The sequence below is a fragment of the Falco naumanni genome, chromosome 3 (genome assembly GCF_017639655.2).
Source record: "Falco naumanni isolate bFalNau1 chromosome 3, bFalNau1.pat, whole genome shotgun sequence".
Taxonomy (NCBI): domain Eukaryota; kingdom Metazoa; phylum Chordata; class Aves; order Falconiformes; family Falconidae; genus Falco; species Falco naumanni.
In genome coordinates, this window is record NC_054056.1 from 110,724,022 (window position 1) to 110,750,648 (window position 26,627).

Below are 26,627 nucleotides of genomic sequence, written 5' to 3' on the forward strand. Positions count from 1 at the left end.
AACTTGGAAATTATTTCCATTTCCATTTGATTAAATTATATTAGAATTTTTGCCACGAGAGAAAGACAGAGAAGCAAACTTCATAGCATTGATTAGCTATCATGATGAAGATGAATATTGGCCCATTTTTAATATCATGATTCATTACCTGGCAAAATTAAGGCTCTGCACTATTTCTACTTCAGTTTCCATTAGGATGACTTATCACTCTAGAAGTTGTAATGTACATTTCTTCTTTAAAAAAAAAAAAAAAAAAAAAAAGGCATGTCAATGTCCTATAGTTAGAATGGTACTAGAAGTTCACAGGCTGCTAAATTCAGCACCGCTGCTCAGGAGGTAATGTCACCTCTGTGCACAAGCTCAGCACCAGCACTCTGCAGAACTCAGAGACTCGAGAGGAAGTACAAGACTTCTCCTGCCTGTGTCACAGTTGTGTCTGACATCTTGCATGCCCACGTGGGAGAGCTAAAGGAAGAGAAAAGTTCGCATCTTCCCTTAAGTTTTGTAGAACACCCACTGGACTTTCTGCTCAAAGGCAAGGGACAATATATCCCTTACTTGCTTTCATACACCTGAACTGAGCTACAAACAACAACAAAATAAAGCCAGAAAAGGAAGAATACTTGACTTGTGTCAACATTATGTTTCGTTTTGGAAGAAGGTTGTTCAGTTTAATCCTCATGAAAGTGGGAAAAATAAAAGTAGTGGATTAAAGCCAGAGTTTAAGAAAATACATTTAAATATAATTTTTTACTTAAAAAATTAGCTTCCTTATCATTCAAAGACCTAAGAGTTAAACTATACTGCATACACATCAGGTACAAATCAACAAAAGATCTAATAAACCCAACTATATAAAAACCAAGAGACTTTTTTTTTTTCCAGAAAAATGTATTTGTGTTTAAGTTGATCATATAAAAAGCATTAAATTTTAGAAAAATGTGTATATGTTTTTTCAAGTGTTAATGGTTTCACCATTCATTGTAACTACATTCCAAAGTCCTGTAACATCAGGGCACATTATCCTTATCTGTGTAGCACAGTGAGCATAATCTTTACACTGAGGTCACTCTCATCACTACTTCCCCAGAGCCGTTATCCTCTGATGAATCTTCCTGAGGTCTCATGCGGTTGAACAGATGTAACAATACGTAGCCACACTGAAATCTTGGTGAAGTTAACTGTGTTGGATGAACTAAACTTCTGTTTCTAAATGCAGTCAGTGGTAACCACAATGTCCTTCCTGCTGAGGATTCTCCTCGACTGCTCTCTTCTATGTCTGTGGCTTTATCGTAATTTAATACATCCCAGTGTAGATTCACAGCCCTCCAGCGCTTAAACACTCGATAAACAGATGCACCTTCATGTACTATCAATCCTGAAATTTAGAAAAAAACAAAAAAAGTTTGTACAAAACGTCGATGGATTTTGAATGCAAATAGAGATGTAACACATTGTAATGAATATGGCAATTGCCACAGCCTACTAAATTAACCTGTAAATCTGATAATTCAAATAAATTGTACATATGCAGTGTAACTGGTTATTCATGTGTTTAAGATTGGGAGGCAGAGGAAATAAAACTGTTCTGAATGAAAGCTCAACATAACTAATACTAGAATAATCTGAGCATGCAGAACTAAATAAAGTATTTAGAGTTAAGTAAACCAATATAAAAGAACCTTACTGGCAGATTTGTAAATTGACCGTTTACACTAGTGTTATCCTTCTTGGTAAGTACTACTTATTTACTGAGATTTGTACTGGTTTCAGTAGATCTTTAAGTAGGTTAGACCTTCTGTAATGAACAGGATGGTCTTAAATTTGCTTAAGAGTGTCATGTAGAATTCAGTACAGACACAAACAAATCTAACTGTTTTCACATTCTTAGTAAAACTTAGGAGCACAAAAGGTTTATGAAAACCTGAAACAGCTGTAAGTATAATGACTTTCCTGTCTTGCTTCAGTAGAGCAAGAAGAAATTAAATGTTCTTATTAACTATGACGAGCATGGCAAAGATGATAGGCTTTCTTTTTCTCTTCAAAATTCAGTAGAAAAACATTGAGAAACATCTTTTTTGTTGAGACTCGGGAAATTTTTAAAGGGTCCTTCGAGGAAAATACAGATTATTTGAAGTCCTCAACAGCTCAATCTGCTTATGAACTTCCATGTAGCTAATACATACGCTTATTGTATGCATTCAAGAAATTTATTTACTTGAATGAAACTCATTTTTTTGTATGTATGTGTATGTGTGCATTTATTTATACACGCACTCCTTATGTGTAAGTACTTAAAATATGGATTTAGTAGGGAGGCACATAGGACTTCAGCCTTCTTATTAGGTTTATCCTCAACCAGCCTGGTAACTTACATGGTTCTGATCAATGTCACATGTTTTCTCTGACTCCCTGCTTTGGGAGGAGAGCAATCTGCCTAGACAAAAACAATTATAATATTTTTGTCCAGTGTGTGTCTTGCCTAAAATTTTCCTGTATATGGCCACTGCTATAATAGATCTGTGGTGTCACAGGATATAGTTCTTTATCCCAAGAGATTGTGTATCACATGTTCCTACACAACAGAATTGTCATTTAAGTGTTTGAGGTCTCTTAGCATGGTTAACTGATACCAGAAAGGAGACATTCACAGATGGCACAAGCAGAAAAGATGATAAAAACATTTGTATGAACAGGAAACTTCAGATTCAAGTGCAATGACTCGCAGACAGCAATGTCTACCCTGAACACATTTTTAAAGATCATTACACTAAAAGATAGAGAAACTATCTAAGATTGCTTTCAGAAGGACTTGATAGCAAATGTAGCATCTCTGTAAGGCTTTCAAGTTGCCTAGATTTCATGGAAGTATCCAATACAGCAAAACGAACCCAATATAAACTTAATTAAATGTTAAATTTTCTAAATGTATTTTGTATCAGCATAGCATCTCAGTGCAAAATTTTCTTGATTTCAAGATGTCTATCTTCATCTTCTCAGATATACGTAAAGCAACCTGTCCTAAAAATTCAGCAGCCATGTTAATACATAAATGCACCTTCAAGACTAGATATATTGTCTTAAAAAGGATAAATGTGTTTGATCATGTACAGAATCCACAAACCAAATATGCCATGGTTTTATTGCTGTGACAAAGATCCTCCTCCCTCCCTCCCTCCCTTCCCCCCCCCCCCCCCCTTTTTTTTCTGTTGGATTTCCTATAGAAAGATAATGGAGATGAACATCATTTCCCCTGGATTATGGTATTCTTTGGCTCAATTTCCCTTAAGACTGTGATGAAGCAAAATTGAGAGAACCTATTTACCCTCATGTAAAGATTTTTGATATCTGCCTGCACCCCATTAGAACCTGAACAACATATTTCAGAATAGAGAAGGAAGCAGCTGAGAATGGATCATTAAGGTACATGATGTATATTTAAACAGTCAAAAGTATCCTCCCAAAATTATGACAGAAAAAGTCATAGGACGACTTCTTTTTGAGAGCTCTCTTTTACTGTTTTTGAGCTTTCAGGATTTACTGGAATAATGTTTTCAAAAATTTTTCAACAATGTCTATGAAGAGAAGTTTTCTTTAAAATAGAAACTATTAGTCATAGACACTCTAAAGGAGCTACCTACCAAACAAAGGATCAAATATTGCAAAGCTTGAAATAAAGTTGTCAGATTTGGCAATGCTGAAGGAGAAAAAGAGTACTTTCATAACTCCTCCCATAAAAACCTTTATTTTCCATCTGATAAAACTATAGATTGAAAAAGACCTATGTAGAAGAGGCAAAAGAATTCCAATAGCTCTTGTCTCTTTGAAAGACATTCTCCAGGAGGCAGGAGAAAAAAAAACTCTCTCAGCACCAACAGTTTCAAGACCAAAAAGAAGAGGAAATCTAGGTAAGTTTTAAATGATGGAGATTTTCCAGGTCCGGAGAAGTTCTGATGCTCCAAATATAAGTAGTTAGTCACTAAAATGAAGCTGTAAGAAAATGGCAAAGAATCTCCTTTTTTTTAAGAGTTTCACAGCAATGAATGAGCATATGAGAGAGAAATAAAGGATAAATCCATGAATAATACTGACTTGTTCCAAACACCATGATTTCAACAGCACAGAGGACATAGTTTCACAGTCCTAGGGAAAAAAAAATTCCTTTTTTGACCCAGATGATCCCAAGCTGAAGTGTTAGAATTCACTACTGTTAGCCATTCTGATGCTCTGTCTAGTTAATATCTACAAGGAACAGAGTTTTGGGATGATGGACCTGGCAAAATGTCCTAAGGCTCTGCGGATTTATTTTATTTACTATTAAGATATAGGGACGGTAGTGGGACCCAGACAATAGGATTATGGAGAGATCATAGTTTTCTTTTATTGCCAAATACTGAGATTCTTTCACTCTATCCAAAGGATTTCTTACCTTTAGTCATAAGATCATTTGAAATTTTTCATACTGAAATGTCTTTGCAAGCAGGAAACTTGTCCTAGCTCATTCAGGTGTGGTGGTATTAGGTTCCAATGTTTTCTTATTTATCACAGTAATCTTACTTATAATCATTTTGGAATGTCCTCCCAGAAACATCACAAACTTTCACCAGGGAATTAAAAGACCCTTTTCAGAAACAGACTTCGCCACTGGACAAAATGCTATGTCTAATACTATTCTAGGGCCCACAGATATTAAAAAATGCAACAAAATGCTCAAAGCATTAAAGTGAAATATCTCCACTCTAAAATAGCAATACAACTCTTTCTAGTCTATTTAGAATTAGTTCTAATGTGAAGAAAAAAAAAAAAAAAAGACTTTCTGAGTAGGGAGGTATTAAGTGCAGCTAGATGTGTTCATTCTAAGCAGCTTCAGCCTGTACATTTTTACAACTAAGGAGTTACAGGAATGTTGCTAGGCATCGAGTTCCTTGGCAGGGAAGAAAAAGCCTTTCAGAGGGCTATTCACACCTCACGTTGGCTCCTATCTCTTACTCCGCTGCCACAGTACCACTGGCACCACTCATGTTTCTAGTGCAACGTTACAACTGCTTTTCACGCTCTAAAGGAGCTGTACTATTGCTCTGGGATTGCAAGTAAGCTGTTAGTATTTGTGAAAGCTTTTGTTCCTATTAGAACCATTTTAACTAAAAAAGTGCACAATCATAGTAGTTATCATTATATTCCAGTGAAAACAGATAAAGTAGTATGACTTTGCTGTTATGAGAAATAATTGCTAGGTCTGCAAAGCAGGATGGCAAAGGCTTGGTTTACTGTCCTTCGGTGGCTACATAAGGGTTTTATATTGTTAATTGATTTCATGTTAACTCATGAACTCTTTCCCTCTGGTAACACCTACGTGGATGGCCCGATCCTAGCACTATCACTGCAATAGCTCTGGGTTTCACAGGCAGTAGTCCTACTTATTTAAAATGTTCCAGGTTTGCCTTAGCAAAACTCCTCTCAGCAAGTTTCAAAGAGAACAGCTTTACACCCAGCTTAGAAGCAGGAAAGTACAAACTAGTGACTTGTAGGGTTGAAACTAACACTGATAAGTAAAAACTATTGTGTTAGGCAGAATTATGGAAAAATTTAGAGTGAAACAAGAAGAATGGATACCAATAGAATATGTACACTGGAATGAACAGAACATTATATTGGTGATCTGTAATCTTTGGGATATTTCTTTTGGTGAAAAGTAAAACAAGACCAAGAATTAAAATACAAGTCACATGTAACTTACTTGATAAGAAAGTGGGTGGTATGTTACGTGTGATATATAAATCAATCATTGGGAAAACAACATAATATATGCAAGTTTCAGAGACATCATATAATGTCAGTACCTTTAGCCACACTGCTTTTAAAAATAATGACAAAAAACATTTCAGAAAGTACAGATATTTACACTTCACAAATAAATATTCATAATGCTTATGCAAAGCCATAAGGAGGCGTAACTGAAGGCGATTCGAATAAGTTTTGGTTATTTGGTTAAGCTACCACCAGTAACTCAAGCACTTGTCTTGAACTATGTGCTGCACAGGAAAACCCATATGCCTACATCAATTTTTCATGGAAATAGAGATTCCAGTGGGAATACAGGTATTCACTCACCGTGAATCCTGTTGAAAATTAAGAGAATGCCATGGATAATTAAAGACAAATGAGAAGAGAGAAGATACTAAGTGATAACTATGGCTGGCTGTAAGCATTATAAGCTTTATGATATAAGAGATTGCATATAATATATAACGGTAAAATCATATGTTAATGCCTTTGGGAAGTCATCAGCATAATGGACAGTGCTGAGTTTTTTAGAAAAAAATTTGTAAGTAATAATTACATCCATCTATTAGAGAACTTCATTTGAATGTTTTAAATTAAAACTATCAATCTAAAATCACTTTATGATGAAAGAAAAAGATAAAATTTAATAAAGTTGAATATATTAATAAATATTCTCAAGAGTTACAGGAACTGCTGGTATTATAAACTTACAGAATGCAAATTACTTGAAATTATATGCAGAGTAAGTGGGCTAGATGAATCTGGACAATCAAAAATTTACGATTACCAAACCTTCTTTATACAGCTTTTTGAATTTCTAGATACAGTTTAGTAAACTGTTAAGTCACATCTGCACTGAACTTTGTGATTACAAAACAGTTTCCAAATATACTTAATTATAGTCAGTTTTACATAAAATTTTTTGTGTGTTATTTATGATTGGACTATAAAATACACATTTATGTAATTACAGGCAAGTCAGTTTATCTTGTAGGTGAAGGCAGCTGCACATCTACTTTGCTTCTGCATGGTGCCAGTGAGGCTAGAAGCTCCAGAGCCGTGAGAGGTACAAGTTAGTTCAGTAGTTTCCAGTCCAGGGGTGGCTTGAGACTGGCTGGTTTGAAAAGCAGCTACAGAACTGCATGTACTAACGTACTGAAGACTCGCCTTCCAATAGTTTACTTCTTTAGATAAATACACTAATATTTCTGATCACCCATAGCCATTCTCTACTGATCTTGAGATTAATTTGGTTTAGAGGTTTTAAGTCAAACACATGGAAAGAAATGGAAATAGTTTGAATAACTGCTTATACCAACTAGTTGATGCACAGAAAAGTAATTTTTTTACAGTTGCAAACTTTGTGAAAAGAACAGAATTCTGTATAAATTAAATATTTAGAATGCCTGAAGCACATTTTGTCTTCATTCAGTGTTTTTTTAAACAAAAGCAAAAAACCTCAATATTGAGTGTTAAGCTGAAAAAAGTGGTGTTCAGGAATCAGCATGTAAGAGGACATGTAGCTGAGCCCTTTTTTTGTTTAAAAGCTGAGCACTTGTCATGAGTATTAGAGACCTAACTTCTGTTCATTTTTTTGTCTGAGAAGATTTGGGTTCACAGAAGAAAGCCTGTGTTCTCAAATATCCCAGAGTGGACTTCTTTCAGAAAAATAAACAGAACTGCTGATCCAGCTGAAATATAAATACTTTTACAGTAATGAGATGGCTTGAACAAAAGATGATATGGCTCTATGAACAAAGCAAAAGCCTTGATATTAGGAATCACTCTGTTTCTTTGCACCTTATTGAGTAAATTTCAGCACTGTCCTTCTGAATTCCCATATTTGAGACTGGCATAACATCAACATTGATCACTTAGAAATCTCAAAACAAATACCAGATAGCATTTGACTTCTGGATTTTCTTGGAATTGCAATTCTAAGAATGTGGTTTAATGTTTACTGCAATTATTAAACTTTTTCTGCAAATAAACAGCTATTATAACAATCAATTCAAGGTTGTTTCATCAAATATGAAATTGATTTCTATTTACATCTGGGTCTAGTATATTTTCAGAAATATCAAAACTGGTCAAAATAGCTTTGCAGTAAAATGCGTTTTCTTTTATAAGATTTCAGCTAGAGTTAAATGACTTGAGAATTTTTAATAGTAAAGTAAGTTACTATAGTTAGCACTATTAGAGTGTTTCGTAACTGTTTATGATGTACAAAGCACTCATGCCTGTCTTCTCCGTTCTTCTCTACTAGTAGCACAGTGACCTATATAAGTCTGTGCAACTCAATTTTGGATATGTAGTTTGAAGACATTGTCAGGGGTTTCTTCTGTGCTTCATGATGGTACAACCTAATGCAAAGTAGCATCAGTAAAAGATTTGACATGTAATTTTACTAATTATTTTAATAATGACTTTTTCATCTGCTTAACTTCCTGAATTTTGCTAGCCATCTGTTTTTTCAAGAAATTGAAATTGATTCTGTTCTCACCACTAAGATCTCAGAGAGACACTTTGATTAATCTGAGAGTAAAGCTTCTTTGGTTCTTTTCTCTTTGCAGTATTTGTAACACTGTAAAAAGCAGTATTTGCCAAAGGTATCAGCTGAGAACAAATCTGTAAAGAACTGGAGTGATCAATTAGAGTGACCAATTAGAAAAATAGATATAGTCACAGTCTTAAACCACAGTCTGTGCTGTTTAAAGATTTTGAGCTTACCTATGCATACTAGATCCATAAAACCATACATTCCATAGCAGATTTGAAAAAGGATGTCCTTTCTTTGCCATACTGCATAAGGGCTGAAGGCTGACCATAGAAGCCAAGTCACACTTGCTACTAAGAACAGAGATCCTAGGATTACAGCAACCATCTGCACTTTCTCAACCAGTGTTATAGTAATGCTTTGCCACTAAAAGAGAAACAAAGTTGCATAAGATAAAAATGTTATTGTCTGCGATTGTACATTCAACTCCACTTTTTTCCTGAAATCAGAAATTATTTTAATATTTATACATCATAGGTCTTTACTAATATCCTTGATACTGACATTTTATATAACTTTTTTCCTATTTCATTTTTATTTAAAGTGAAACTAACAGTTGCTTCCCCATCCCCTCCAGTGTCATTATCATCACCATCTAGCTGTGAACTTCACAAGAGTTAATAGCTTCATTTCTGTTTTGAATACATAGGCAAAAAAAAAGATTTAGTCTTAGGAACGGTACTCAGCCTTTCATATTCATGGGCTAATGAACAGAATAAAAAAAAATGTTGGGAAGACAATCTTAAGCATGTTTTAAGTTAGTGTGACAAGTTGAAAGTGACAACTTTCCTTTCCATCGCACCCCCCTAAAGTTTGAAGCCATTTTCCATTTTCCTGCTGCTCATCAGAGGAGTTCCAGACATACCAAAGGAGTTAGCTTTCTCTGCATAAACCACTGTTAACAGTACCAGAAGACACCTAGTGTGGAAGCAACCTGAAGATTCAGGGAGATAGGTAGCATGAATATTTCTTTTCAGTGCACCCCAGTTACGCCCGCCTTTCCAGGGAAGGCTTTATCCTCCATATTTAACATGACTCAGATTTATGGTGTGACAAGATTTAAATATAAAAGACTATGCTTACTGAATTCTGTCAAGATAAGAATAGAAATAAAATACTCTTAAAACAGTCACAAAAGCAAAACACAACTTAGGGAAAGGAGCATTCTAGATTACCTTTAACATATATGGTCTTTCTTGGCCATAATTGTCTAAATTAGCTTGGCAGATTCCCCTCTTTAGCCCCAGCACCTATTCCACGCCTAGTATGCAGACTTTGTAGATTGTCATCTTTCCTGTTCCTAATTTTGAACATACCTACACACTTCTACAGTTGCAATAGCAAGCAGGTGGAGAAAGCTACTCTAGTAAGGGCTTTATTACCTCTTCTCCCGTCTGGCAATAATTTTTCCTTTTTCCTGTTTATGAAAGCTTTCTCTTTTTACCAGCAGTTGGGTACCCAGTACTGTATGATCAAAAGATTATAGAATAACTCAGGTTGCAAAGGGCTGTGGGAGGGTTTTAGTTCCACTTCCTGCTCCAAATGGGGTTAATAATGAGATCAGATCAGGTTTGCTCAGGGCTGCATTCGGTAACACCTTGAAAACCTACAAGCATTGAGACTACTCAGCATCTTCGGGCAGCCTGTTCTACTTCCTGATTGCCCTCAGGTCAAAAAATGTTTTCCTTAAAGATTATTTTTTCCTATATCCAGTCTGATCCTCTTTTGTTCCAAGCTTACACACCCTTTCTTCCATCAATAACCACTGTGAAGAGCCTGGGTGAGCAATGAGGTCCTCTGCCTCTTTCTTCTTTCAGCTTTCCCATTAACTTTTCTACTGTTGCCTCATTTGAGATCTGGTACTGCATGCCCTCTCTTGTGGCAGCCTTCTGAAGATAACAGTACAAAAAGACAGCTGTATAACAATCTGTAAACTGTAAAGAAATATTGAAATACTATCCTTTTATAATGAACTTATTAAACTTCTGCTAGCTATTTCATAGAATTTTAGAGTTTGGAATAGGGCTATTCATATCGACTTATACCTTTTTTATGGTAAATCAACTATGGATACTCATTTGCTTTGAATTGTTTTTTATAAGATCAAGGAAGATCACTAACAAGTGATGCATGGTGGAATGGTGTGAGCTTCTCATGACTCAGACATTACTTGTACACAGAATTTAAATGTCAAGACTGAAATTCACAGAATTCTCTTTAGACTCTATAGAGCTATGTTCAACAAAAACATTTTTCATTTCTCAGCTGAAGACACATAGTGTGATTTGGCAGAAAACTGTCAAAAATACTATTGGTTACGTATCTCTTTCTATCTTCTTTCAGTATCAGTGTGAGACAGACCTTTCATACATTTTTTTAGAATGCTTGAAATCAAAATACATTTAGATGAAATAAAGTTTTAACTGTCACAAAATATTAAACTGTTGAATTCATGGAAGAAGCTGGCAATAAATTGAAAAGACTTATACCACTGAAATAAAAAAAAAAAGAGCTTTCACAGTGCAACTTCAGCAATGCAGAAGTTCCTAAACTCACTTCAGCTTATTTTGATTTTCTTTTTCTTTCTTTCTTTTTTTTTTTTTTTTTACACTTAGATTGCTCATAATTATTCTGCAAAGATAGTACTGAACAAAAGGAAAAGTAGTCTGAAAATTTGGGATAAGTGATGTAATATCCAGTCTAGATCTAAAGCCCATCCCTTATCCTGGTGTTGTCTTGACATCCAATTTCCATTCCTGTCTCCCACTCCAAACCTGAATCAACCACTCCTACCACCTTTTTCCATCTCATGAAGGCTTTTTTTTTAATTTCCCAAACTTTCTTTCTAGAAAAGCTTGACCTTGAAAAGTCCTAAGAAACGTAGATATGATCCTCACCTCTTCCTAGCATTTTCTCAAGAATCTATTCTAGTTATTTTCCTATTCTCCTGATCAGATGAATTGTCTGTCAAGAATGCAAGCAATTGAATCTCTCAACCTCAATAAATTCGGTAATCCCAAAGATTCAGTATATTAGATGCTACCAGCCAGGAAGGGGAGCCACCCCAAATATTGAGAAAATGCACAAGCGTTCCCACAGGTTGTAGTTCCTAACACCTTTGCCTTTAAAAAGCAAAGAACAGCTACAAAACAAGACAAACAAAACAAAAAAAAATTAAAAAATAAAACAACCTAGAACCCCAGGTTGGCTATTTTCTTCTATTACTCATCCACTTTGGCCTTGTGGTATTCACTGGCTTTCTTCTACAACAGAAACTATATTCCCCCACCTTCCTCAATATGCACTTCACAACAAGGCTTGTGGAGAGGAACTGGTGTTGTGGTCACAATGTTTTCTTCTACCTGAAGTCTTACCCACAACATAGTTAATATGTGTGCGTATACACCCCGAGAGGCACCCAGGAGCAGGATACTCTTTTTCTGAGCAAGATTCTTTTTATAGGATCAAAAGCCAGTTAAATTTTATTTCATTTCCCATAATCATTTACCTTATTGTATGCCCTGTTACATGTTGTTAAAATCATTTCACCTTTTAATGTCAAATTAACAGCTTACAATAAAGAGGTCACAAAAATAATGTAGTAAAAATAATTCAGTGATAGTTAATGTTAAAAATTGCATTTAGAATTTAACAGACTGAATTATTTAACATTCTGAATCGAATGTTCTCATTATTAGTGTGTCATAATTTAAAGCCATTATTTCCACAGAAGTGTTTCTCATTTTCTTCATATAACTTGTCTCACAACTCTTAACTGCTCATCATTATAAATTATATTGTGACTTTATAATCTTTGTCATTTGCTGACTATACATTCCATAATCAGTAACAGTTATTCTAGCTAAGTATTTTGCCAAGTTAGAAAAGATCTGTACAGCCTTTTAGTGTCAGCTTCTGTAAAGTAGATGGCCATAGAATATAAATATTATAAGAAAGATTATCATTTTTGCTTAAAAACTAGAAATGGAAAGAAAATGTTAAATATTTTTTATCTAGATAATTATAATACCATAAGTAATTTTTCAATGAAAGATTCATTAAAACAATACTCATTTAAATGTCTATGAAATAGGATCCTACTTCATATTCCTTCCCAACATATCTGCAGTGTTATGATGTACTATGCCATCTCTGTTCCCCATGAGAAGAACACGTTTTACTTTAATATACAATGATGATGAAATCTTCCTTTGAAAATGGTGCATTCATAAATAAAAAATAATTAATGCTTCTGATTTTAATGCAATATGGCCTGTCCCTTGAAAACTTCCTACACTTTTACTTCTACTGACACTTCATTATGTTTGGCTCTTTTAATCTTTTATTTACCACTGGTCTTCCTTTCATTAACCATTTAAGAGTCTATACATTAATGGTACACTATAGTTCTAATGCTGACCCCAGAAACATTGCTCCTCTTCTCTTCTAAGGGCTCTATCAAGCAGAAACACTGCATAATTTCTTATTTTTTGAGGTTGAGACTCCCAGAAGTTGAAAGAAACGCATTGCTTTGATGGACTACTTGATAAAGAATAAAGTTAACACAGTTATACGCATGTCCTTATTGACATAAAGATGAATATACTAATCAGAGATCTATGATCTTTGAGATAAATCAACATTAACTTGGTGTTTTTCAATAGTGCCTTGTAAAAACCCACTGGTTATTGTAAAATACATGGCAGGACAGTGATCTAAAAAGTACTGAGATTGTGCATGTGCTTAGACTATGTTACGTGAAAAATGTCTGCAATGAAACTGCAGGTTCTCCTATATCCTTATAAAGAACGTACGAAATTTCCTTAGAGATCTCCAAATGTGTACCAGCCTCAATTGTCCCAGTTTTTAATCCACCAAAATTCCTTATACCAAATTGCTGCTGGCAGTTACCCCACTCTGTTCTCTCAGAAACACAGCTTATTATGGACGCTGCTGACTGAGGCCTCTCATTCCCTCTAGTCATTCTGGAATGTGTATTTTATTTAAAAGTAATGGCAAATAATTGGCACTAACCTATTATAACACAATATGATTAACCTCATGACATATCAATTACATCAAAAAGTTTTTTGTTAGATTGCTCTAATTGCTCTGATTGCTAGAATCAGACAGCTCTGACGAGAAAAATTTCTTTCCTACTGTCATTCATTATGCATAATAGGATCTGCAATCTGTGTGTGAATAAAACTCTTACAACAGCAAAACAACACAACAAACCACATCTGAAATACCCTCTTCTTACTTTATCATGTTAGCAGCCTAGCTCATTAGATATTTAAGTTTTCTAACACGTTTTGCAGTAAGCACACATTGACTACATGATTTAATATGCAGTGATATTGTTAACTTATTGACGAGCCTGGATAGAGAATGCATCCTTTTGCAGACACACAAACATTTGAAATGTCATTTTTGGCTATAAGCTTCTATTTTTATGTCTTCTATTTTGTCTTTTTTTTTTTTTTTTTTTTTTTTAATCAGTGCCATAAAAATTGCAGCTCACCATTAAGGCTTACCTATTTTGATAAATTATTAACACATACAGTGCCTGTAGTCATAATGCCTATTATCTTTTCACGTACCAGAAAGCTCACCAATACAGAAAGTTTGGCTTGTACGTAACTTCTCAGTCTGCTTGGAAGGCTCTATCAATATTTCACTTGGGACGTTCTGAAACCGTAACATTTGCTGTGTGGGTACTGTCCATCCATGCACCACACAAGCAATTTAGTTGATATAGTTCATGGAAGTGTTGGCTCACGTCACGTGTATGACTGAGTAGAACTTGTACACCTGCAGTGGATGCATCTTGGATTTCTCAGTGCCCGGAAACCTGAGCATCCCGAGCAACGTACAAAATCTTTGCATTCTATTACATTCACCTTTCAAAATCTTACTATCAAGCAGAATAGGTTAACATTTTATCTTATGATTTTTTAAATGATACTAGAATCAAGATCTTAGACCACAAGCAGACCTGTGATGAAAACTGTATTAGTCTTACATAATTTTTTCTCCGAGAAATTATTAGTAGTTATCGTTTGGTGCAGGCCAAAAAAAATAAAAGGAACGAGGCAAGACTGCAGGGCTGTGTGACGAGCTGATGTCGCTGGCCAGACAGAGCCCTGGTGGGAACATGCAGCCACCCTGGTGCCGGCTGTGCCCTGCTCTTGCACCAGCACCGGCCGAGCACAGCTGTGGGAGGTGCGACAGAGCTCCGGAAGGGGGGGGAGTAATTTGAGGAGCATCTCGGGGGGGGGGGGAGAGAGAGATAATCTACTGGAATGGCACCCTGCCTTCCCTGAGGCAAGCCCAACAGGCAGACAGGACAAATAACATGGAGTCATCCCTATGCTCTCTGCCTGGCTGGACATGTGTGGAGGAATGAAGGCGGGTTAATTAACATTGATAATACGCAGCTGTGGGCTGGCTTCAGGGCCGGCGGGGTGGATGATGTGCAGCTGTGGCTGGTTCCTGCTAAGTGGTTAAATAGCTCTAAGGGGTAGGGAAGAGGTGTAGTCAGTGGAGAGAGATGTGGAAGAAGCAGAGGGAGGAGAGCGGGTGCCCTGGATGTAGGAGAGACAACGAGAAGGATGCAGTAGAGGCAAGAAGCAGATGGACTGGCCTGAAGAGTAGGAAGAAATAACACAGTAGGTGAACCTTTGAAACCTTGTGGGGGATTGGTGGCTGTGCCAGGGTGAGGTGTTGGAGCTACTTATTGACGTTAACCTGGTATGGGTGGTAAAAGTCTTGCTGCAGCTTGAGTTTTGAGAGTGCTGTGACAGACATGGTGACTGAAGGAGTAGGGGGCAATGATGACAGGTTCCAGTGCAGCAGGTGTGCCCCCTCTGTGACTGCCCCATGTGCCCGGGTATAACAGTTATGAGGGTCTGCAAGGGGAACCCAGAAATAATGACACCAATGGTTCACCTAGCGTGGAAGTGTTGCAGAGGCCAAATCAGCCTATGCCCTGTGTCAAAACTGCTTCCTTAATGGAAAAAAGATGGGTCATTGCCACAGTAGACTCCCAATGCGCCGACCAAAGCTGCCACTTAGGCAAGTCTGCTGCCTCCCTGGGACTCGGGATGAACATGGAGAGATGGCTTCCTGCCCTTGTACAGCCATCAGATTATTACCCGTTGTTGAGTTCTCAGATAGGTTGTAATGAAGTTGCAACAAGATGTCTGAGGATAATCAAGAGAGGCTTCAGGGCCCTGGCACAACTGGTTAAGAGATCAGGAGCACACACAGTGTTCTCCTGGATCCTTCTAGTTGCAGGGAATGATGAGGGAAGAAACGGCAAGAGCCAGCACATCAACATCTGGCTCTGAGCCTGGTGTCACCAGCAGAATTTGGGTTTTTTTGATCCTGGATCTGTTTACATGACAGCAGGCCTGCTGGCAACAGATGGGATATGCCTGTCCCAAAGCAGCAAAAGGATCTTTGTGCAGGAGTTAGCAGGGCTCATTGAAAGAACTTTAAACTAGATTTGAAGGGGGAAAGGGATAAACCCAGGCACACTGGAGATAAGCCTGGAAGCGGCGCACCAATGTTTGAGGGACAACATGCTAGTGAGGTCCTTCAGTGGAGGTAGGGAATGGAGGTCCACGCAGGTGCAAAGAAGCAAGTGTTAGAACCACAAAAGTGTCTGAGAATGGTCGTGTAGGAATTAGGGCTTTTCCCCCCAAAAAAGATGGCAGGATCAACAGTCTAATTGAAGTGCATCTACACCAATGCACACAGCGTGGGCAACAAATAGGAGGAGCTGGAAGCCATTGTGCAGCAGGAAGACTATGATACAGTTGTCATCATGAAAACATGGTAGGATGGCTCACAGGAATGGAGCGCTGGCTATAAATTATTTGGAAGGGATAGGCAAGGAAGAAGAGGTGGTGGGGTAGCCATGTATGTTAGGGAGTGTTTTGATTGTCTAGAGCTTAATGTTGGTAATGATAGCATTGAGTGTTTATGGGTAAGAATGAGGGGAAAGCCAACAAGGCCGATATCCGGGGGGGAGTCTGTTATAGACCACCCAGCCACAATGAAGCAGACAAAACATTCTATAAGTAGCTGGGAGAAATCTCACAATTGCTAGCCCTTGTTCTCATGGGGGACTTCAACCTACCAGATGTCTGCTGGAAATACAACAGAAAGGTAACAGCCTAGGAAGTTCCTGGAGCATGTGGAAGACGGCTTTCTGACACAGCTGGTCAGTGAGCCAGCCAGGGAAGGCACCTACTGGACCTGTTTGTGAACAGAGAAAGACTTGTGGGTGATGTGATGGTTGGAGGCTATCTTGGGCACAGAAATCAAGAATTGGTAAAAGTCTTCAGTTCTTGGAGAAGGAAGGAGGGGGGTCAGCAGAACTGCCACCTTGCTCTTCCAGAGGGCAGACTTTGGCCTATTTAGGAAACTGGTTGAGAGAGACCCTTGGGAGGCAGTCCTAAGGGCAAAGGTATCCAGGAAGGTTGGAGATTCTTCAAGAAAGAAATCTTAAAAGTGCAGGAGCAAGCCATCCCCCTGTGCCGAAGGATGAGCTGGCAGGGAAGAAGACTGGCCTGGCTGAACAGAGAACTTTGGCTGGAACTCATGGAAAAAAAGGAGAGTTTATGACCTTTGGCAGAAGGGGCAGGCCGCTGAGGAGAGCTACAAGGGTGTTGTGGGGTTATGCAGGCAGAAAATGAGAAGGGCCGAAGCCCAGCTAGAACTTAATCTGGCTACTTCTCTAAAAGACAATAAAAAATGTTTCTACAAATGTAATAGCAACAAAAGGAGGGCTAAGGAGAATCTCCATCTTTTATTTGATGTGCGGGGAAACATAGTGAAAAAGGATGAGCAAAAGGCTGAGGTATTTAATGCTTTCTTTGCCTCAGTCTTTAATAGTAAGGCCAGTTGTTCTTGGGGTACCCAGCCCTCTGAGCTGGAAGACGGGGATGGGGAGCAGAATGAAGTTATCACAATCCAAGTGGAAATGGTTAGCAAACTGCTACACCATTTAGACCCAAGTCTATGGGGCCAGGTGGGATCCACCCAAGGGTACTGAGGGAGCTGGCAGAAGTGCTCACTGAGCCACTTTCAATCATCTATCAGCAGTTTCGGCTAACTGGGGAGGTCCCAGAAGACTAGAGGTTAGCCAGTGTGATGCCCATGTACAAAAAGGGCAGGAAGAAGGATCCGTGGAACTACAGGCCTGTCAGTCTGACCTTGGTGCTGGGTGAGGTTATGGAGCAGATCATATTTGGCAACATCACATAGCACATGCAGAATAACCAGGTGATCAGACCCAGCTGGTATGGGTTTATGAAAGGTAGGACCTGCTTTACTAATCTGCTCTACTACGACAAGATGATCCACTTAGTGGATGAGAAAAAAGGCTGTGGATGTTGTCTACCTGGACCTTAGTAAAGCCTTTGACACCATCTCCCACAGCATTCTCCTGGAGGAACTGGCTGCTCATAGTTTGCATGGGTGCACTCTTTGCTCAGTAAAAAACTGGCTGGACAGCTGAGCCCAAAGAGTGGTGGTGAAAGGGGTTAAATCCAGTTGGCAGCTGGTCACAAGTGGTGTTCTCCAGGGCTCAGTGCTAGGACCAATTTTATATTTGTTTATACATATATGTTTAATATCTTTATCAATGATCTGGAAGAAGGGATCGAGTGCACCCTCAGTAAGTTGCAGATGACACCATGCTGAGCAGCAGTGTTGATCTGCTTGTTGGTAGGAAGGCTCTGCAGAGGGGACTGGGCAGGCTGGACCGATGGACCAAGGCCAATTGTATGAGGTTCAATAAGGAGAAGTGCCGGGTCCTGCCCTTGGGTCACAACAGCCCCATGCAATGTGACAGGCCTGGGGCAGAGCGGCTGGAAAGCTGCCTGGGGGAAAAGGCCCTGGGGGTGCTGGCTGATGGCTGGGGGGACATGAGCCAGCAGTGCCCAGGTGGCCAAGAAGGCCAACAGCACCCTGGCTGGTATCAGAGACAGTGTGGCCAGCAGGACAAGGGAAGGGATTGTCCCCTGTACTTGGCACTGGTGAGGCTGCACCTCCAATGCAGTGGTCAGTGTTGGGCCCCTCACTGCAAGAGGGACATTGGGGTGTGGGAGCGTGTCCAGAGACGGGCAATGGGGCTGGGGAAGGGTCTGGAGCACAAGTCTTGTGAGGAGCTGCTGAGGGAACTGAGGTTGTTCAGCCTGGAGAAAAAGAGGCTGAGAGGAGACCTTATCACCCTCCATGACTACCTGAACTACATACTGGGGCTGTAGTGAGGTGGGTGTTGGTCTCATCTCCCAAGTAACAAGTGATAGGACAAGAACAAATGGCCTCAGATTGTGCCAGGGGAGTTTTAGTTTGGATATTAGGAAAAAATTCTTCATTGGAAGGGCTGTTAAGCATTGGAACAGGCTGCCCAGGAAGTGGTTGAGTCACCATCCCTAAAAGTATTTAAAAGATACATAGATGTGGCACTTAGGGACATGGCTTAGTGGTGGACTTGGCAGTGGTAGGTTAACAGTTGCACTCAATGATCTTAAAGGTCAACCTAAACAATTCTATGATTCTATAACTTTCACTCTTTTAGAGACAGAACATGGGTATTTAGTTTTAACAGTAGATGGAGGTGAACTTCCTCTCCACATTGAGGCATTCAGAGTTTCTGGAAACATCAACTCCTGATGATTAAAATAAGTATATTAATTCTGTCTGTTAACCCTCGGGTCTATCAGAATAAGGATTGTAAATCTATCCAGTGTCGAAAGAAAGGCTGGCCCTTTACTAATGAGCATACTTAAATCAGGCATCATTCCACAGTCTCTAATATAATACTCTCAACACCCAAAAGCATATGAAACCTGTCAAATGTCCTATCTGCACAAAGTAGTATTTTTTTTCTACTTCCTGATTTCTGCTTTTCATTAAGAATTGCCTGAATTCACCAGGATCAAATTCTGCCCAAAATACATATCACAAAATAATTAATACTTATGGTGTGTTATAGAGATGTATATGTGAGAAATATGTAAGGTTAAACTGTGTTCAACTAAGCTTTTGACTCCTATGAGACTCTAACCAATTAAGTTTAGCTTAATGGCTTAAGTTTGTCAGTATTTTGAACATTCCATGGACATGTTTATATTTGGGAAAGCCAGTGAATGAAAATTACCACTCTATGAGAATAAATACTATTCCTACTGCAAAGCAGGAGCTGTTCAATTTCTACTGCAGCTTTAGTGGAAACACTGAGTTTCATTGCAACCTAGCTGTACTCTTGAAATTAAATATTATCTTGAAATTAAATATGAATGAATGGAGGAAATGAAAGCCTGCCATGGTTGTTGCATTCTCTGCAACTTAAAGATGACCTGCAAAATTAAACTGAAAACAGCTCAAGCATAGACTGTCATGTTATGGATAGGTCCGCATTGCTGGAAGAACACTGAGAAAAAACAACTATTCATGCTAATTACTCAGAGGAAGTATCTCAGCAAGATTATAAATCAGCTGTGTGAAGGACATATTAACAATTTTCATGCCACTTAGTCATTTAGGAGGGTTAACCATGTTGTGCCTATACAACTCCGTACTTCTCTTTGGACAGAAACAGATGGTATCAGAAAGGATTCTGGAGTTCCTTTTTCCTTCCCTCCTGGGAAAGGAGCTGTTAGCTAAATTCTAGCTGAAACTTTTGAATACTTTTAATTAAAAAAAGATTCTGAGCATGAGGATAAGATTGTGCAGCTCATGCTATTAATGCATTCACTAAAGATGTTTAAAATTGCTCAGCATGGAGGGACAGAACTAACCTCTTCTAAAAAAATGCCCTGGCCACCAGTCAGTATGTAGAGTGATCATCTGTTCTTGATCATTCCTGATGATGTCTTCTTGTCAACCTTATTGAAAGTATTTAAGTACTAATTCCAGTTCATTTACTGAAATTCACATTTCATCTGCATAACTGGATTTCCTGGAAGTGCAGGCTATTCATTCTGTCTTTTTGACTCTATGAATAATTAAATAATTTTTACAACCCATACAAGAGGAAGCACTGATAGTTTAGAGACCCTGACTCAAACCCATTGTTCAACTGAGTTCAAGCAAGGTTTTAAACTTCATCTCTAAAGATACTATTTTAATAACTGAGATTTACGTGGTATTCAGGATATTCAATAGTGGAAATCCTTCCAAGTAATTTATTGGAACACTTTCAGTTCCCATACAATACATAGATGTTCAATGAACCGAAGACAAACCAAATGAAATTGATTATTCACATCACCTCCACAGATGAATTTGTGTATGAGTAGGGAGATTTTAGTATAGTGCAAAGCATCAGGAACGACCTCTGACTCTGGCCTATTTCAGTGGGTTCTGGATGCTGAAAAATAGGCCACGGAAAGGCCTTTCCTGGAAAAGAACCATATAAATTATATGAAGGTGGAAGAAATGCCATGCAATTGGAATTTTATAGTTCAAAGTTCCCAGTTCATTGAGACTGAAAGAAAGCTCTTCTCAAGCATTTAAGTAATGTAAAAGGAGTAGAAAATGCTAAGTATGAATGTGTTTTTCCAACCACAAATTGATGGTTAGATGACGGAGCCAAAGAATGTAGATGTACGAACAAATTCAATTGGATAAGGAGAGTTAAGAAGTTGTAAAGCATCAATTACCAACATTTTGTTTAAAGTACACAGTACTTGCTGCTTTCCACTATCTGCTTCTAGGCAGTCTATGAAACCAAAGACATGAAATTCAAGTAGTGTATCACCATCTCTTGTCACTGGATTCCCCTGCATCCTGCGGCAACAATATTCACAGCTGAGAATCAGGGCGATCACAACAATTCTGGCACAAAACAACTCTGTACCCCTGGTTAGGCACAGGATCTGAAGAAGTGCCTTCACTGTCTGGTCTTCTTATTGCTATACGGCAATGATGTGTTTCAGCAGTGAAGGGTACAACCTCACCAGAAAACAACTGAGTACAAATACTGGCCTCTGACCTTTTTGGCCCTGAACAAAAAATAACTCACAGAATGGGATCAGAATTTTCATTTGAAGATCTTGAAGATGCACAACATGAGGGAAGAGACAATTCTGATTTCATGAGCTGCTTTGTAAGACATAAAACAACATTGGGGGGGCAACAAAAAGACTAAAGAAACATATCCTGAGTTCAGAGGTAAGGTTGCTGCCTTGTCTAATCCCTAAGCAAGATTGTGTGTATCTTGGGTGAAGGTTACAAGGCAGGATGATAATGTATTAAAGGCAGGATACCAATGTGTTGTTTACTAGCATGTAATTACGAAGACAACAATCCTGGGTTCTGGCTTGTACATATTCTGGCAGAGCCTGCTCTAAAAGTCAATTAGAATGTAATTAATTAGATTAGTGAATCAATTAAATTGCTAATTTAATTGATTACAGAATCAATAAATCTTCACTTGAAGACAATGTAGTTGTAATTATAAAATTTTAGACTGTGCAATTGAATAAGTTAAATACATACTGCTTGAAAATTTGGCCCAATAGAAACTTTAACTTATTTATTGTAATTGTTTTATACATTTCATATGTATAATAATTAAAACTTAATATAAAAAGATGCATGATACATTTATAAGAATTAATATAATGTATGTTTACTACAGTCAGCAATAATTAAGTTATTAATTTAAAATTTTGCTGTTTATTAGATTTTTAAAAGTAATTTGCCTTAGTTTTCTCAGGTACTGCTACATAATCACTAAACTACAGAGTAGTAGGTACTGCTGTTTGAATGAGTAATCAATTTTTTTCTAATAGTTTGGGGTAGCCATGATTTTGATCACCCAGTTACTTGTAAGACTCCATTTTTAAGATCTGGAAACATCTAAAATGTAGTGTTTAATTACAGCAACTGATTTAGATACTAAGTATCATCAAATATGATAGCTCTATCTGTAAAAAAAGAAAATAGTTGCCTTTATAGTCTACGCAACACTAGAAACTCTATTTTTCTATCTAATCATATCATGAATATGTCTGAAATCCCTTGGAGTAATTACATTAAATTGCACAATATGCTTTTGAACACTGAAAATACCTAGCTTTCTGACTTATGTTGTGCATCCGAATTCATAGTACTGCAAGAAGCAATGGTTAGAATATCAAAACCTGCAGTATTTATTAATATCATTGTGTTTGAAAACCCCTGAACTATAAATTGTTCTTGGCTTAATGGTGCTTACATGACTTACACATAATCTGTGTACCATCTCTTGCAGTACAAATGCAGTCATAAAAATAAAAATACCCCCAGTTTCTCTCAAATATAAGAATCACTTGAGAGAATGAAAGATATATATGTGCTGTCCATATGGAAAACATGCTTATCAAAGAACCACTTACTCTTCTGCAAATTGTCGTTCAAGTTTATGTCTATAAACACAGTCACTTTTTTTGACTCGCGACTATTGTGTTGTATGTATGTTGGAGGTATTGGTATAGTCATATCATGTATGACGGAGGTATTGGTCTCTTCAGAACAGCAGCTCTCAGATTGCTTTGTCCTACAGTCAGCACTATTTCTGGATTCCTTAACAATATTAACAATAACACTTGAGCTCTGATGGAATTATTCAGGGCACTCTTGGAAAAACATCTTCATAGCCGTCTAGGATATAAGCCCTGAAACAAGTTGTTATCCACTTGGAAAAATTTTTGCACATAGACCATGCCCTTTTTGACCTCTCTGAAATGGACAGAAACAGGCAAGTAGATCTTCAAATGGCCCTGGTTCTGCCATTGTAGTAAGACAAAAATTTATTGATATCCAAAGTTTGTAAGCACCTCATCCTTACAACGATGATGCCTAATGAAAAAAGCAGGGAAGGTTTCTTCATTTCAGATGGAATTCTCACTCACTCACTAGACTCTGAGAAACATCAAGACTGTAAGATGAGAAAACGCAGGGCATCTAAGACTGGTGAGTGCAGACAGAGAATGCAACATGTCTCAGCACTGTGAAATAACTAGTATGAGATCTCATAGCTCAAGGCACGCGAAGAGATAACTGGCTTAGATATGGGAAGGGGAGGACCTAATACTCTTCTCCAGGTAGGTTTGCCCAGTCAGACTTGGCTGACTGTTAATAACTTACCCAGAATCCAGCTCTGAAGTAGAGAATATTGTCTATGGCTCAATATCCAAAAAATTATATGAAAAAATATCAGGAAAATGGCCAGTATTCTGACACCAGCAACAGACAACTTTTGCTGTGCTGTAGTGAAAAGAACCCTTTCTGCTGTGTTGGCCTTAACTCATATTGGACCGTAAGGGAGAGATCAAAGGAAGGAATCATCATTTCTCCAGTCAGGGAACTGGGAATGAGTGGGCAGCCTCAGTGCTGAAGGAGAAAGGTTGGTATTTTTTTTGTGACTGTGAAAACAAGCGTCAGCAACTTTCCAATAGAAGAACAGCTTTTAGAATGCCACTTTTGGATGCCTGCTCATGGTCCACCTAAGTGAAACAGCTCAGGCTCTCAGCCAACACGTTAACTAAGTCCAGTGGTGGAATTCTCCAGCAGGCAGCTAAGCAGCTGCTATTCTGGACACACAACACCCTGCAGAAATGCTGAGTGCCACAGACAGACTGAGCAGTTGGATAGCGGCCTTCTAGCACATACAGAAATTTTCAGAAAGTACTTTGTTTTATTAATAAAAATAATCATGAGAGATGCAAATTAATCACCCCTTCAGAGCAATGCAAATTCCAAAATTAATCTGAGTTTTTAAATGAAGTTATTTAACTACATAAAGTAATTTTCTTTTTCGTATCATAAAACATTCTACAAAACCTTCTTTCTCCTTAAGAGGACCTACAGGAAAGATGGGGAGGGAGTCTTTATCAGGGAGTGTAGTGAGAGGATGAGGTTTAATGGTTTTCAACCGAAAGAGGGTAGATTTAAATTAGATATGAGGAAGAAATTATTTACTGTGAGGGTGGTGAGGCACCAGAACAGGTTGCCCAGAGAAGCTGTGGCTGCCCCATCCCTGGAAGTGTTCAGGCCAGGCTGGATGGGGCTTTGAGCAACTTCATCTAGTGGAAGGTGTCCCTGCCCATGGCAGCAGGGGGTGGAACTAGATGATCTTTAAGTCCCCTTCCAACCCAAACCATCCTATGATTTTATGATTCCCCTAAAGTAAATTGAATTAAGCCTTGATTACCAGAAGAAAAAAGAAAAAAAAAAAAAAGAAAAAAACAGTGTAACTCCTGCTGAAGCAGGTCTCTATTCCAAGAATCTTCGTGACTTCTGTCACAATACTGGAAAAGGAGTGGTCAGTATAGTTACTGGGGGGAGTAGAGAAATAGTGACAAATTTAATGTCGTAACTAAGGGTCACATCCTTAAGAATTCATATATCAGAAGCAGCAATGGTTCAGTACTTAGATAACCCGGCCAATTCATCAGCAGAGTTAAGAAAAGATAGAAAGGAAGGAGAGAGTGACGCTGGGACAAAGGCATGGCTTCTTAGTCACACTTGAGATATGCAGGGTTCAAGAGGGCATATGACTGTGGAAATACTAGGTGATTTTTGAGTAAACAGACTTGAAGCCTGTACCTCTGGACCCAAATGAGGAAGAAAGGAACCTTTAAGGTTATCATGAGGACCTGATGCATGACAGTTGTACCATGAAGAAAAGGATTCACTTGTGTCACGTGATAAATACCAAGACATCACAGGGTAACTTTAAACTACTGAAACTACTTTATCTTCTGAAATAGGCTAGGCTAGAAGACTGAAGTGGCTAGGTTCACAACGATTGTATCAGTGACATATCTACAAAAGCCTGAGGGAAAGGCCCAGAGGAAAGAGAAGTTTCTCAAATCCCCACAGCCATAAACTCTCCCCCATGAACGCACAGCAGCTTTTCCACAAATTTCTATACGTTCAATTACATGGTAACAATATTGACTCTCAGTGGAGAAACTCTGAAGCAGGTACATTTCCCTAGAATATTCATCAATTTCATGTATTTTCTAGATCTTTTATGCAAGGCTATAGGAAGGAAAGGGCAGACTGAAGCAGAAGATTTTGAAATCCCGAAGATGCATTTGATGATCTTCTCCTTATCATCCACTGAGCAGTAGATGATACAAAGACCTTTCCCTGAAGTTTGACAGATATCAGAAGGCATCAGTAATTAATCAAACTTCTATTTGATGCAAGCACCCAGAAAGCAATGAGATGATACGCAATACTCTGTAAATGCTACTGGAGGAGAAAGTGACCCTCTTCATAAAGTCTCAGCAGAATTTAAAGTTATCATTGTACATTTAAATACAGGCAAATTGTCCTTTTGGGAAGGTGATGCTGAACGGAGCTTCTGATGATTCTCGTGGTCGCTAAAGAAGGAATTTATGTGGAGGACAGTGTTGCAAGTGCAGGAAAAGGCTGGAAGCGTAAGACTCTTATATTCTATTCATGTTATTCCAATATGAAACAGTGAGCTCACATCAGCTGTTATGCTGATTCTTTCAAGCAAAATATGTTGTATTGCTTTCCTCCTATGAAACAGCAGCTCTGAAATTGAGATGCAGAATTTAGTCATCCAAGGAGGAACACAATGTGCTGGGAGTAACCACAAGTTATAGTAGATTGTAAATTGCAGGCTGCTTAGATAATAGCAATGAAAGATACATAAAGCATTCCATTAAGAAGTAGACTGTCTGTCTGTTCTTGCCTGGTGAGCACAGGGAGCTTCCTTCATATGAAAGGAGAGAAGGCATACTGAAGTTTATTCTTATTTCCTACAGATACTGTTTCCTGGATGCCAATTTTATGGAATTTGCCTTTTCAAATATCCTTTTAGCACTTGGAATACTCTTCCAGCATTAGCAAAATAGCTAAATGCACATGAAGCTACCAAGTATTTCATCTTGATGGTAAGGTTCATGACTTTCTGAAACTACTAGGAATTATTTTTTTATTATATCTGTTCTTTGGGCATAAAAGACATGAGAAATGAGCCCTAGCTTTAGCTCAGGAAATAGCCTCCATCCAATAATATACTTTATTTGGGTATCAATATGATGTATTCCTGTGCTGGAAATTTGCTTATCACAGAAATGGCAAAATTCAAGACTGCCCTGGAGGGAAGGCACTGCTAGAAAAATATGCAAAAACGTGGGGGGGTGGAGCGCGGGGGGCAGAATAATAAGGAGAAAGGAAACAGCATGTGGCTAAAACTGGAATAGTCATTCTCCATCAGCTTTACTGAAATGTAAACAAAAGA

The 26,627-nt window shown here is 38.2% G+C and overlaps 1 protein-coding gene across 1 annotated transcript in view; it reads right to left on the reverse strand.

Annotated features, from left to right (window-relative positions):
• Positions 1-896: 896 nt before the first annotated feature.
• The window catches only part of MARCHF11 (membrane associated ring-CH-type finger 11), a 36,131-nt gene continuing 10,400 nt past the window's right edge, over positions 897-26,627 (reverse strand). Inside the window, exons 3-4 of the mRNA XM_040588778.1 lie at positions 8,515-8,707; positions 897-1,378 (exon numbers count right to left, since the gene is read on the reverse strand). Of these exons, the coding sequence (XP_040444712.1) occupies positions 1,056-1,378; positions 8,515-8,707 (516 nt within the window). The 3' untranslated portion in view covers positions 897-1,055. The remainder of the gene's footprint in view (positions 1,379-8,514; positions 8,708-26,627) is intronic.